Genomic DNA, 15,223 nt, shown 5'->3' on the forward strand with positions numbered 1-15,223 from the left:
AAAGATGGTTTAGAAACTCTGTGGACAAACTGGGTTAGTAATGTATTTTTCTTAAATGTTTAAATGTTTGTATTTTTAATCTACGTTCTCCTCCACATGAAAGGGACAATTCACACCAAAATCAAAGTTGGTCAGGTGATCTTTGTCCCAGCCAATTGTGTATCAAGGAGAGATACAGTATATTGAAAAATCTTGGAGAGTTATGGAGCTTCACAGTGGAGTGTCTGTAAGAACACTAGGATCTCAGTTCTCATTTGACTAACTATTGTTGCACTCATAAAAAATATGTCAGTTTAAGCTAGAGATATCTGTTTTGTTGCATGGACTGCGTCTCAATCCACTTAATCAGCCTATGTCGGCCTTCCACATATGTGGTGGATGTTTTGGCCTACTAACTAATATGACCCCTCTATGGAAAGATGAGACTCACAAAGCCCAGTAGGACTGGTATGAAGGTAACCTGGTACCGGTTTTAAAAATGAATGGAAGTATGGAGGTTAAATATCTGTTAAAACTAATATTTCCTAATATTTCTTATATCTCCTAGATATAGGACAGACAATTCCAAACCTTCCTTATGATCCATTTTTTCTCTCTGTTTTTCCATATCTTAGCTTCGTAGAACCCATAAAGATGGATGGATTATTTTTAAGCAAGAATGCATCCAGGTGAAACAGGGGATGAACTTCAGAAGTTAAGGACTAGGAACTATATTACACATTCAACATGTTCAAACACTACATGCTTCCAGTCTATGAGGTTGCCAGACTGATTGATTGGAAGTAGTGATGTGCAGTTCGCAAACGATTTGATGCGTTTTTCCGAGTGACATGTTATTTTTGGTCGTTAGTTTGTTTGACCTTGTAGCTGCAATGAATTCCACAGCAGCATTAATATGCGCTCCTCCGGCTCAGTGGCTCGGGATACAGCACTTGCTCTGACCCACTGTCTATCCGACCAACTATGCGCACAGAAAAATAAATCATGCTGCAGGCAATGTAGAGAATAAAAATACATATTTAGAACTGATAATTGATCGCATGGTGCAATAATTAATGCAATGAATTGATTATCGATGGACACAGCTTTGTAGAACCAAAACATGGCATACACAGCTCAACTCGAACTCTAGTACGAATCGTTTGGGGGGCTGCAGTTTGCAAACAATATTGTGCTAATCTCCCTGGTGGCAGTCAAGCAATTGCATTCCGCCAAGAGTCGTTCACATTCTAGTCCGGTTGTGGCCATAGACCTTGTTTGAAACGTATCAATAAATAGTCTTATTTGTAGGCTATGCCTAGAGATCAGAAATGTACATTGTTTGAAGCACACGTTTATGATTCTCATTCACAAATAACAGCTCCAATAAGCCCCCTATGGCGAACAAGAGGCTTGTAGAATTCGTTCAAGTTTTTAATTCGAAATGGAATGTGAGCTAGCGAGATCAGGATAGTTTGTATGAGGCTAGGAGGACATACATACTCTGTAGAAACCTGGAAATGGGGGTGATTGGTGGAAATGTCAGTCAGGAAATGTGTTGATTTTCTACATACTGTATATAAAGCTAAACAAATAGGGTGTAATGAGTGTCTTTGATATAAGTGTATAGCATGCGCATGCTAATCCGTTAGCTGCAACCTAATTAAACTAACAAGCTAGGCCTATGATTACTGCAAGTAAAAATGTGTGCAGCAGGCTCGTCCAGATGGCAATTCAAAATATTGGGGAAACATCAAGATAGTAAGGCCATCATACCACTGTGATATGTTAAATAAGCCCAACGGGTCAATCACTATTGCATACATACTTTTTTTTTCAACATTTCAACACAGTTTCTAAACCTGTCTTAGATTTCAACATGTAGCCTACAGTGAAAGGCAAAGGATATTAGGAATTACTACATATTTCAGTGGGAGTTCCCTGTTGGCCAAACTCAAATCACGTGAGATGTGTGAATAGGGAGGGGGAAGCATTTCAGGGGCTTATTAAAACTGATTCTATTGCAAAACGTTTCTTAAACGGAAGCAACCTGGACAAAACGGGTAGGGCCCTACCTGAGTTTGTTCAATAGAAAAACGTATTTTTTTTCAACTGTTTGGACTAATGATTACACCCAGTTCACGGTCCCTCTCAACACAGTCAAGGGGCGCGTTTGAGTGGCTGAAGCAAAGGACAGTAGACAAATGTCGAGGAGTAAAGTTGGGGAAGGTGCAGCGGTGATAGCCGCAGTCAGACACTAATGTGGTTTTTCAACATGGCAGTGTTGCAATTGTTTATAAAAGTGTTTTACATTGTACAGTCAATTAGTGAGAGAGAAACCCAAATATCACCGTTATTTGTATATATCCACTGTTCGACATGAATGGCAGCAACGTTGGTTAATTAATAATGCAGGGGTGGCTTCGGGATGAAGTTGGTGAAGAGCATAGAGATAGAGGACTTATATTTGTATATATTTACTTTTTGTACATATACTTTAAAATGGCAGAAGCATGGTGGAAGCCCTCAATGTAGGCCGTCATTGTAAATAAAACAAAAATGGGGCTGACAATGCCAAAGCGTCCCTTTGGCCACTAGAGGACTCTATTATTATCTATGGTGAAGAGCAACTGCAAAAACTTGCAGTTGAATGCAGTCCAAACGTCATGACCTTTGAACGTATTATTTTTGTGAAATTCATGTTGTCCACATGTAGGCGCAAATCGGACAATTTTTTAACCACATAATATAATGCAATGCATTTTGAAAGTCGACTTGACAAAAGTGATCCTCTGAACGTACCCATGAACAGGATAGCAATCTGCAGAGAGGAGAAATCAATCATTGCTCATTGTGTTTCGGGCTCTGCTGTTCAGTCATAGCTCAATGTGTTCAGGCTCTGCTGTTCTCATGTAGTGCACTGGATAAAGTTTGCACGGTCCGGAATGCGCGAGACCAAATTCGTCTATTGGTTGGGTCAACAATAGTTATCGTTGTATTGAGTTTTAGGCACCACCAGCATCACTAGTACCACGCAAACGAGGAAACCGAAGTTACGACGGGCTTGTTTGTCTGCATTCTGCAGGGAATGTTTCCCAAGGAGAGACCCACTTTCTACCGACAGGATCTCAACAAGACGATATGGGAGGTCCCGGAGCGGTACCAGACCCTGTCACCGGTCGGCTCGGGAGCCTACGGGTCCGTCTGGTAGGTACCTTTCCACTAAATCAACTATATCTACGAGAACTAGAGCCTGCTTAGTGAACTCTGCTCCGTCCTACGAAATACATTCCATCCATATTACAAGTATATAAACTACAGATACTATAGAGTTACCCTTTCATAGACGCTAAATGCTTATGCCCCTATTGACGGTATAAATATTTTGACGAAGTTTTGCTTTCCCTTGCGGTACGGTTTGGGAGAGATAAGGAACATAATTTTCATATCAGTTAAAAAAAGGTTAAATTACTACGCACTCGAGCCTTTTAGGGGCGTAAGTAAGTTTTTGTTGGGGGCTCCCACCTTGTAGCAAAACACTTTTAGTGATCCCCGCCTTGTCAGCAGAAAGAAATTGCATTTTTAAAGTTAATTTCCTGCAATTCTACACATTTTGCCATGACTTACAGTGCCTTGCAAAAGTATTCATCCCTTTTGGCGTTTTTCCTAATTTGTTGCATTACAACCTCTAATTTAAATGTATTTTATTTGGATTTCATGTAATGGACATACACAAAAGAGTCCAAATTGGTGAAGTGAAATGAACACAGCGTTGTACGAGATCTTCAGTTTCTTGGCAATTTCTCACTTGGAATATCCTTCATTTCTCAGAACAAGAATAGACTGACAAGTTTCAGAAGAAAGGTCTTTGTTTCTGGCCATTTTGAGCCTGTAATCGAATCCACAAATGCTGATGTTCCAGATACTCAACTAGTCTAAAGAAGACCAGTTTTATTGCATCTTTAATCAGAACAACAGTTTTCAGATGCGCTAACATAATTGCAAAAGGGTTTTCTAATGATCAATTAGCCTTTTGAAATTATAAACTTGGATTAGCTAACACAACGTGTGATTGGAACACAGGAGTGATATTTGCTGATAATGGGCTTCTGTATGCCTAAATAGATATTCCAGCTACAATAGTAATTTACAACATTTAGCAATATCTACACTGTCTTTCTGATAATAATAATAATATATGCCATTTAGCAGACGCTTTTATCCAAAGCAACTTACAGTCATGTGTGCATACATTCTACGTATGGGTGGTCCCGGGGATTGAACCCACTACCCTGGCGTTACAAGCGCCATGCTCTACCAACTGAGCTACAGAAGGACATCTATTTGATGTTTTTTTAATGGACAAAAAAAATGGCTTTTCTTTCAAAAATAAGGACATATCTAAGTGACCCAAAACTGTTGAACAGTAGTGTGTGTACATGCATACATACATAAACTCAGGAAAAAAAGAAACACCCCTTTTTCAGGACCCTGTCTTTCAAAGATAATTCGTAAAAAGTGTAAAGGGTCTAAACACTGTTCCCCATACTTGTCCAATGAACCATAAACAACGGTCATTAAGACACTAAAAGCTTACAGACGGTAGGAAATTAAGGTCACAGTTATGAAAACTTAGGACACTAAAGAGGCCTTTCTACAGATTCTGGAAAAACACCAAAAGAAAGATGCCCACGGTCACTGCTCATCTGCGTGAAAGTGCCTTAGGCATGCTGAAGGAGGCATGAGGACTGCAGATGTGGCCAGGGAAATAAATTGCAATGTCCTTATTGTGAGACGCCTAAGACAGCGCTACAGGGAGACAGGACGGACAGCTGATCGTCCTCGCAGTGGCAGACCACATGTAACACCACATGCACAGGATCGGTACATCCAAACAGCACACCTGCGGGCGGGACAGGTACAGGATGGCAACAACAACTGCCCGAGTTATACCAGGAATGCACAATCCTTCCATCAGTGCTCAGACGGTCCGCAACAGGCTGAGAGAGGCTGGACTGAGGGCTTGTAGGCCTGTTGTAAGGCAGGTCTTCACCAGACATCACTGGCAACAACGTTGCCTATGGGCACAAACCCACCTTCGCTGAACCAGACAGGACTGGCAAAAAGTGCTTTTTACTGACATGTCACGGTTTTGTTTCACCAGAGGTGATGGTCGGATTTGCGTTTATCGTCGAAGAAATGAGCGTTACACCAAGGCCTGTACTCTGGAGTGGGATCGATTTGTATGTGGAGGGTCCGTCATGGTCTGGGGTGGTGTGTCACAGCATCATCGGACTGAACTTGTTGTCATTGCAGGCAATCTCAACGCTATGCGTTACAGGAAAGACATCCTCCTCCCTCATGTGGTACCCTTCCTGCAGGCTCATCCAGACATGACCCTCCAGCATGACAACGCCACCAGCCATACTGCTCGTTCTGCCCGTGATTTCCTGCAAGACATTGTTTTGCCATGGTCAGCGAAGAGCCCAGATCTCAATCCCATTGAGCACCTCTGGGACCTGTTGGATCGGAGGGTGAGGTCTTGGGCCATTCCCCCCCCCCCCCCCCCCCCAGAAATGTCCGGGAACTTGCAGGTGCCTTGGTGGAAGAGCGGCAAAGGAAGACCTGGCAAATCTGTTGTCGTCCATGAGGAGGAGATGCACTGCACTATCTAATGCAGCTGGTGGCCACACCAGACACTGACTGTTACTTTTGATTTGCGCCCCCCTTTGTTCAGGGACACATTATTCAATTTCTGTTAGTCACATGTCTGTGGAACTTGTTCAGTTTATGCCTGTTGTTGAATCTTGTTATGTAAATACAAATATTTACACATGTTCAGTTTGGTGAAAAATAAACTCATTTGACATGGAGAGGACGTTTATTTTTTGCTGAGTTTACATGCATTCAAGTGATTTTATTTTTTTATTTACTATTTTCTGCATTGTAGAATGATAGTGAAGACATCAACTATTAAATAACACATGGAATCATGAAGTAACCAAAAAAGGTTAATCAAGTCAAAAAATATATTTTAAACTTGAGATTCTTCAAAGTAGCCACCATTTTCCTTGATGACAGCTTTGCACACTCTTGTTGGAGCTAGAAACACAAGTATGTCGCTACACCCGCGATACACATGTTTAGCAGATGTTATGTGACAAATAAAATTATATTCAATTTTTTTCTATGAACTATTGCAGAGTGTAGGAATCTGCAATGTTTCAAATCACAAAATCAGGCCAGGGGATAATTTGCTTCTCAGCATTTTACGATAGTTGCCTATGAAGTGTCAGTCAGTGTAAAAATGAGGTTACTGTAACCAGATTGCTGTGCTACGTACTCTTCTGAGTGATTTGGGTCTGACTGTCTTTCAAACGTCAGATTATCTTTGTTTTTGTGCAGATAGAAAAGAAAATGTGCCTCCCTGGATGGTTTACCTGTATACAAAAATAGATTAGATAGCTTTTTCATTTACGAGAATTTAACAGTCTAGACGAAAGACTTCAGTCGCCTATTCACTACTGCCTCTCAACTAAACGGCACATATACAACAACGTTAATGCATCATTTGTCAGTTGTAGAAACCCGACTGTGTATGGTTCTTGTGCCAATCCCAAATCAAAATGTGACGTCTTTGGCATGCATGGTCATGATTAGGCTACTGAATGAAAAACATTTTATGCATGATGATAACAATGTAGGCTAGGCATACGGGGTGGGTATTCCAATGGTCCCACATGATGTTGCTTGAACTTGGCTGAATCATTATGCTTACATCTGAATGTAATCAGAAAGTGACTAAAACTGTACGGAAGTTTCTAGTTACATCACCGTGTGCCCAATAGCCCCTTGCTCCCTTCACATCCCTGCATGTTCTAGTAGCGCACTCTAACCCAGGCCAGCAGGCAGTGTGACGGATAGAAAGTCACGTGGTTGCTGGGCAGAAAGCAGCCCCACCTCCCCAGTCAGAGTAATGAGCGTTCTATTCTATAGGCATCTGCTGCCCTGCCAGTGATGAGCCTGGAATGATGTCATCTTTTCCCATTGTGTGTGTGTACACTGATGAGTCATAACTGCGAGATTAGGTAGCCTAGTCTCTTCAGCTCTGTTTCGATTGAGTCATCCTGCTGTAGTCTCCTCAAGGTTCCCTTTGACAAGAAGACTTCATTATAATGTAATTATAACACAGCCGCTCCTGTCCTGTGAGAATAGTTATTCTTCTGGACATGCTAAGTGTGTGTCTCACTGTTAAGTTGTTTTGTACAGTAGCAGCTGTTGATGCATCATTTTGCTTTCAGTTGGAAAGTGATGAATTGATCCTTTTGTCATTAGATGGCCATGCTAGAAAGGACAAAGGCGACAATGGCAATATCATCAGCAGTGGTGGGGAAATTACCCAATTGTCCTACTTGAGTAAAAGTAAAGATACCCTTTTAATAGAAAATTACTCAAGTAAAAGTGGAAGTCACCCAGTAAAATACTACTTGAGTAAATGTCTACAAGTATAAATAATTTCAAATTCCTTATATTAAGCAAACCAGACAGCATCGTTGTTTTTTAGTTTTTTTAAGGATAGCAAGGGGCAAACTCCAACACTCAGACATGATTTACAATTGAAGAATTTGTGTTTAGTGAGTCTGCCAGATCAGAGGAAATAGGGATGACCAGGGTTGTTCTCTTGATAAGTGCATGAATTTGATCATTTTCCTTTCCTGCTAGCCATACAAAATGTAATGAGTACTTTTGGGTTTCAGGGGAAATTGTGTAAAAAGTACCTTATTTTGTTTAGTAATGTAGTAAAGTAAAGGTTACCCGAAAAACTGCTTAAGTAAAAAATAATTTAAAATATTACTCAAGTACTTTATACCACCGATCATCAGAAAGTGAGCAGAAAATATATGAGCTATTTGTACTTTAATTTGCCTTTAGGGTTAGTGGTAAGGGTTAATGTTAAGCTAGTGTCAGCGGTTGAAAGCTCTGAACTTCTGTCTCTGTATTATAGCCAAATATTGATGAGCTGCTGCGTCTCACTGGTTTCCATGAGTCAGTTCCTGTAGTCCTGTATGCAGCCAGTCAGTTGGTTGCCCGGGCCAGTCAGGCCAATCAGACCGTTGTTCAGGGAAGTCAGTCAATCAGTGGCTGCGTTTCTTGGTTTTATTTTTTGAAGTCCCGCTACTCAGATGATCAGATCTCACATCGCCTGGAGAAATGTCTAGCATATCATGTTAAAGTGGTTCCTGATACGGCGAATGGATCTTATCATATGCCCAGCAGGACTGCAAAGAAAGACGAGCTGGGATGCCAACCTTTCAGCCAGTCGGTTTCGAGTTAATGTATGTATTTGTTCCTGCCACCAGGCGGTCCCTCCCTCCCAGTCCTCAGTGTGAACTCTGCCTAATAAAGGATTGTAAGCACCATGTTTGGGATTCTAGATTCTACCCCATCTGTCATTCCAAGCCTTTTTGAGAAAACCACTCCCATCACAGACCTCACTCTATTCCTGCTCTGTTCCTAGAATTGGTTCTTAGAATGGAAGCCATCCAGGAGTTCCATGCTAAGAGTGTTTATGCAAAGAGTGTTCAGAGTTATTAATAATATATATTGGTAAGACTTTACTGTAAGACATTTTAAGAGGTGGGTTGTAAATGTTTTATTGAAGGTAGTTCATAGACAGTTAATAATTGGTTAAATATGAAGTTTATAAAAACAAATGTGTAAACAGATATGGCCTCATTAGAGTAGATTGCTGGTGTTGGTACAGTCGGGAGTGCTAATGGTATCTAGTGCCCTCAGAGCCAGCCACTAAGCCAAGCTTACACAAACACAAATGCATTTATAATACATAACAAAACAATGGTACTAAGATGACCACTGAAAAGTTTGCATTCTTTGATAAGACCATATGTAGTTGTGGTAACAAGTTTACTCTGAGGGGAAACCAGCTTCTATACTTATCTGACTTCGTAGGAACTTGTTTCCTTATTCCTTGGTGTTTAGAGGGCAAACTCTACACGTAGTAGTTTAGTTTATCAGGAGCCCATTTAGCTACTGCACATGCAGCAGCTACTCTTATGGTCCACATAAAATGTACAAATACATTACAGAACAGTAATAGACAAGAACAACGTAAGATAATAATACATGAAATAATTATACCATTTTTAAAAAGTGTGTATATATAGGGAAGACAACAAAAATAATATTTACACATTTCATTTATACAGTACCAGTCAAGTTTGGACACACCTACTCATTCAAGGGTTTTGATTTGTTTAACACTTTTTGGTTACTACATGATTCCATATGTGTTATTTCATAGTTTGATATATTCACTATTATTCTACAATGTAGAAAATAAAGAAAAACCCTTGAATGAGTAGGTGTGTCTAAACATTTGACTGGTACTGTACATATTCTTATATACAGTACAGTTAAATTAGGTCTTTAGAAAGAGGAGAGGCACTGTGATACAATATATTTTTGTTTTTTAAGCTAAACTAGCTGTTTTCCTGAGTAACCACTGGTGTCAGAGCATTCCACGATGACATGACTATATATAATGTGACGCATTAAATCTGTTTTTGGTTTGGATACTGTGAAGAAACCGATCGTGGCGGGTCTAGTGGGGTATGTATGACTGAAGTGTATGCAAATAGACTATACAACTGGTTAGGCATTTTCAACACACAAATGTTCCTTAAAAAGACTAGAAGGGAAGCAGTCAATTTCTCCTCAACCATGAAAGACTATCATGCATGTTGTTGATGTTAGTTCTGTGTGTGCGGTTAAGGGCAAGGTGTGTTGCTTTGTTATGAGCCCGCTTTCTTTGGTCTTACTTTGCTGCACCTGATCATATTACCGGACATTAATCACGTTGTGATCAAAGCCTGAACAACTAGTACAGGTGTGTTAAAAAACAACAATGCATAACATCATTTTATAACAGGCATGCCTCTCCCCATCTTCACAACAACTTTGTCAATATGACTTGACCATATTAACGGAACAGCCAGTGTTACTTCTAGGTGTTCAGATTCTTCAACTTGTTCCATGGTCACACCTTTTATACACAACTCCAGTTGAGGTTTAGGTCTAAGAGTTATGCTTTGAGCCAAATGTAATGCTTTTAGTTTTAGATGTATTTAAGGCCAGTTTATTGTTCATTGCTCATTCTAACACTGACTGTAACTCCTTGCTAAGAGTTTCAGTGAGCTCACTGGCTCTAAGTGCTGATGTGTAGTGTGCAATTATCAGCATATATAGTCATTTTAGCTTGTTAGACAAGTGGCAAATAATTTGTAAATATAGAGAAGAGTAATGGCCCATGGCAATTGCCCTGGGGAATACCGTACTGTACATTTCTGATGTTAGAGAAGCTTCCATTAAAGAATACTCTCTGAGTTCAATTGGATAAATAACTCTCCAACCATGTGATGACGGGTGACGTAAAGCCATAACAAGTATTTTTTTCAATAATAGGTGATGATCAATAGTCTCAAGCTGCACTGAAATCTAACAATACAGCTCCAACTATCATCTGATTATTCATTTATTTTAGCCAATCATCAGTCATCTGTGCAGTACAAGTTGAGTGCCCTTCCCTATATGCATGCGCAAAGTCAGTAACTAACTTGTTCTTTAGAAAATGCCCTTGTATTTGTTCAAACACAATTCTCTCCATCAGTTTACTAAGAACAGTCAGCTTTACTGATTGAGCTGCTGTTAGAGCCAGCAAAGGGTGCTTTACTATTTTTAGGTAGTGGAATTACTTTCGCTTCCTTCCGCTCCTGTGGACACACACAATCCTTTAGGCTTTGGTTAAATATATGGCGGGGTGGCAATACAGTCCGCTACCGTTCAGAATAACTTCCCAACTAGGTTGTCTATACCAGGTGGCTTATCATTATTGATGGATAACAACTGTTTTTCCACCTCTTCCACTCAAATTCAATACGGCAATCCTTCTCTTTCATTATTAGATCTTAAATAATCAAATATAATGGTTCATTGGTCAATGTTGTCATTTCACTTCTGTTTGTCCACTTAACCAGTGAAATATTAATTCAAATGATTGGCTATATCAATAGGTTTTGTTATAAAAGACCCATCAACTGCAATGAACGATGGAGATTAAATGTTTTTCTGCCCATAGTATAAGGTGCTCAAGTTTCCCCATTTATATTTCGTTTTGGTTATTATTATTTTTATAGATTTTTTTTTGGTCACAATTTTTCAATTGACAAAATGTCAACCAATTTTTTTTGCCACTTTGCTCTTTTTTTCCTTCATCCTTTGAACCATGCAATTTTTTAATTCATCATCGATCCAGGGGGCTCTAACAGTTCTCAGTGATTTTTTTTTTTAGCAGCTGCATGTTTGTCAACATTTTTGTCAAGAATACTTTTACAAATACTTAAACTGCTGCATTGTTGGTCTGAATAATGTGGGAGGGCCACATCTCCACATGGCAACAGGGTGGACATAGTGATTTTGGTGTTAGGGAATCTCCCTGCTGCTCTCTGGCTTCCACTTGCTGCATTGCAGGAGCTACACACCCTCTCATTGCCATCAAATCAGTAGTACCTGTGTGAATTATAATATGTTTAGTAGGTCTGTTTTAGGCTAGTGCTGTTTATTAATACTGGTATTTTAGTACCGTATTGTACTAAATACCTGTATTTATGCACGGACTGGTTTGGGTTTTTACTTGACCTTGTATAACAGTATTTCAATGTTTGATTTGTTAAATATGTTAAATCACTCCGCCGCATGTAAATGTCAGTTTTTATGCTACTTGACTCGTCTCTCTTCTTCCACACACAAGGTGAGCAGTTTTTCTGCTCGACCAGGAGTCACAACCACTTGCAATCTGCATGGTCAATTCTGAAGATGCAACAAGGTGTTGGTAACACGGATGCTGCTTTCCATTTTGCTTCTTAATATAAATCCACAAGAGGTCTATAATTACACTATTAGTTTTTGTATCTTACTGCCTGCAAACAGCTAGTTTGTCTTTTCTCAGTAAGTTGTGGCTAAAATAAATTATGTTATCCATTAATACTAACTGCTAGTTAGCTAGCTAAATGTACTTAAAAAAAAAAAGCAGCATCCCTTTTTCAGGACCTTGTCTTTCAAAGATAATTTGTAAAAATCCAAATAACTTCACAGATCCTCATTGTAAAGGGTTTAAACACTGTTTCCCATGCTTGTTCAATGAGCCATAAACAACTAATGAACATGCACCTGTGGAACGGTCGTTAAGACACTAACAGCTTGCAGACTGTAAGCAATTAAGGACACTGTTATGAAAACTAAGGACACTAAAGAGGCCTTTCTACTGACTCTGAAAAACACCAAAAGAAAGATGCCCAGGGTCACTGCGCATCTGCGTGAACGTGCCTTAGGCATGCTGCAAGGAGGCACTGCAGATGTGGCCAGGGCAATAAATTGCAATGTCTGTACCGAGACGCCTAAGACAGCGCTACAGGGAGAGAGGACGGACAGCTGATCGTCCTCGCAGTGGCAAGCCATGTGTAACAACACCTGCACAGGATCAGTACATCCGAACAGCACACCTGCGGGACAGGTACAGGATGGCAACAACAACAACTGCCCGAGTTACACCAGGAACGAACAATCCCTCCATCAGTGCTCAGACTGTCCGCACTAGGCTAAGACAATCCCTCCATCAGTGCAGACTGTCCGCACTAAGCTAAGAGAGGCTGGACTGAGGGTTTGTAGGCCTGTTGTAAGGCAGGCCTTCACCAGACATCACCGGCAACAATGTTGCCTATGGGCACAAACCCACCGTCGCTGGACCAGACAGGACTGGCAAAAAGTGCTCTTTATTGACGAGTCACGGTTTTGTCTCACCAGGGGTGATCGTCAGCTTTGCGTTTATCGTCGAAGAAATTAGCGCTACACCGAGGCCTGTACTCTGGAGCGGGATCGATTTGGAGGTGGAGGGTCCGTCATGGTCTGGGGCGGTGTGTCACAGCATCATCAGACTGAGCTTGCTGTCAGTGCAGGCAATCTCAACGCTGTGCATTACAGGGAAGACATCGTCCTCCATGTGGTACCCTTCCTGCAGGCTCATCCTGACATGACCCTCCAGCATGACAATGCCACCAGCCATACTGCTCATTCTGTATGTGATTTCCTGCAAGACAGGGATGTCGGTGTTCTGCCATGGCCAGTGAAGAACCCGGATCTCAATCCCATTGAGCACGTCTGGGACCTGTTGAATCGGATGGCGAGGGCTAGGGCCATTCCCCCCCAGAAATGTCCGGAAACTTGCAGGTGCCTTGGTGGAAGAGTGGGGTAACATCTCACAGCAAGAACTGGCAAATCTGGTGCAGTCCATGAGGAGGAGACGCACTGCAGTACTTAATGCAGCTGGTGACAACACCAGATACTGACTGTTACTTTTGATTTTGATCCCCCCTTTTGTTCAGGGACACATTATTCAATTTCTGTTAGTCACATGTCTGTGGAACTTGTTCAGTTTATTTCTCAGTTGTTGAATCTTATGTTCATACAAATATTTACACATGTTAAGTTTGCTGAAGATAACGCAACTGTCAGTAAGAGGACATTTCTTTTTTTTGCTGAGTTTAGCTTGCTAATACAGCCTGACACCAGTTCTGGTCTAGGCCTAGATCAGCATGTTGTTTGTGCAATGGTATATTCTAAATCAGAGAACAATAGGTGAGCATTAATATTTTAGCTACATCAAAGCTAGCTAAATGAGAGGATAAAAAAATTTGAGAAATATTGTGATGTGATATTTTGGTCACATTGCTCAGTCCTACTTTAAGCTACATGGTATATGTAATGTATAGGAAAATGTTTGTCGGGAAATGCCATAGCAGTCACTGCAGCAATAGGCTATGTCATTTATAAACTTGTGTGTGTGTGTGTGTGTGTGTGTGTGTGTGTGTGTGTGTGTGTGTGTGTGTGTGTGTGTGTGTGTGTGTGTGTGTGTGTGTGTGTGTGTGTGACTCAGATAGGGCTAGGCAGAGAAGGGCAGGGAATGTTCAACACCCACTGCTCTTCATGTTCTTTGTTCTGTATCAGGGTGTGGACATGGCATGTGCTGCTGAGGAATCACTGTAGCATGGATGTGTCACCGCGTGCGTGTGGATGTGTCACAGCCAAGCCATTTTACTGTTATACACGTGGACACAGCAGCTCAAGAACTACCACTTGATGAAGCTGACTCACTATCATACACATCATCCCCTTTAGCTACATACAGACAGACAGTAACATGAGGTGAGACCTAAGTCATGCATTGCTGTCAATGGGAGACTAATTATATGACTTGAAGGACAACTCCACCACTTATAACATTTGGGTTGTTATTATGAAGTATTTAGTGTCCTACCACAGTTTGAGTAATTTTATGATTTCATGTCTTGACTGTTTAGTGATTTGCGAAACTTTGCTTCTCTGTTGCGTTTTCAAGTAGGATCCCTGTGATGACTAATACAAAAAAAATCCGCGGTCTATATAACCCGCCTGTAGATGTTTTTCATCATATTGGAACTCCGTGCTACATGCATAGCATTTGTTAAGTATTCAGCCCCCTTGACTTTTTCCTTATTGTGTTACGTTACCACAGTATTCTCAAATGGATTCCATAGTTTTTTTCCCCCCTCATCAATCTACACACAATTCCCCAAAATGCCAAAGCAAAACCAGGTTTTAGAAATGTGTGCAAATGTATAAAAAAAAAATCAAAAACTGATTTCACAAATGCATAAGTATGCAGACCCTTTACTCAGTACTTTGTTGAAGCACATTTGGCAGCGATATACTGCCTCACCCAAAAAGAGTTATGACACTAAAAGCTTGGCACACCTGTATTTGGGGAGTTTCTCACATTCTTCTCTGCAGATCCTCTCAAGCTCTGTCAGGTTGGATGGGGAGCATCGCTGCACAGCTATTTTCAGGTCTCTCCAGAAATGTTTGATTGGGTTCAAGTTGGGTTGGGCCACTCAGAGACTTGTCCCGAAGCCACTCCTGCATTGTCTTGGCTGTGTGCTATGGGTTGTTGTCCTGTTGGAAGATGAACCTTCGCCCCAGTCTGAGGTTCTGAGCGCTCTGGAGCAGGTTTTCATCAAGGATCTCCCTGTACTTTGCTCTGTTCATCTTTCCCTCAATCCTGACTAGTCTCCCAGTCCATGCCGCTGAAAAACATCCCCACAGCGTGATGCTGCCACCATCGTGCTTCACCGTA

The 15,223-nt window shown here is 41.0% G+C and overlaps 1 protein-coding gene across 1 annotated transcript in view; it reads left to right on the forward strand.

The window, feature by feature from the left end:
• The first annotated feature begins 2,199 nt into the window (after positions 1-2,199).
• Positions 2,200-15,223, forward strand: part of LOC124031636 (mitogen-activated protein kinase 14A-like) — a 41,848-nt gene continuing 28,824 nt past the window's right edge. Inside the window, exon 1 of the mRNA XM_046343129.1 lies at positions 2,200-3,186. Coding sequence (XP_046199085.1) covers positions 3,068-3,186 — 119 coding nt within the window. The 5' untranslated portion in view covers positions 2,200-3,067. The remainder of the gene's footprint in view (positions 3,187-15,223) is intronic.

The sequence above is a fragment of the Oncorhynchus gorbuscha genome, linkage group LG03, assembly GCF_021184085.1.
Source record: "Oncorhynchus gorbuscha isolate QuinsamMale2020 ecotype Even-year linkage group LG03, OgorEven_v1.0, whole genome shotgun sequence".
NCBI classification, from domain to species: domain Eukaryota; kingdom Metazoa; phylum Chordata; class Actinopteri; order Salmoniformes; family Salmonidae; genus Oncorhynchus; species Oncorhynchus gorbuscha.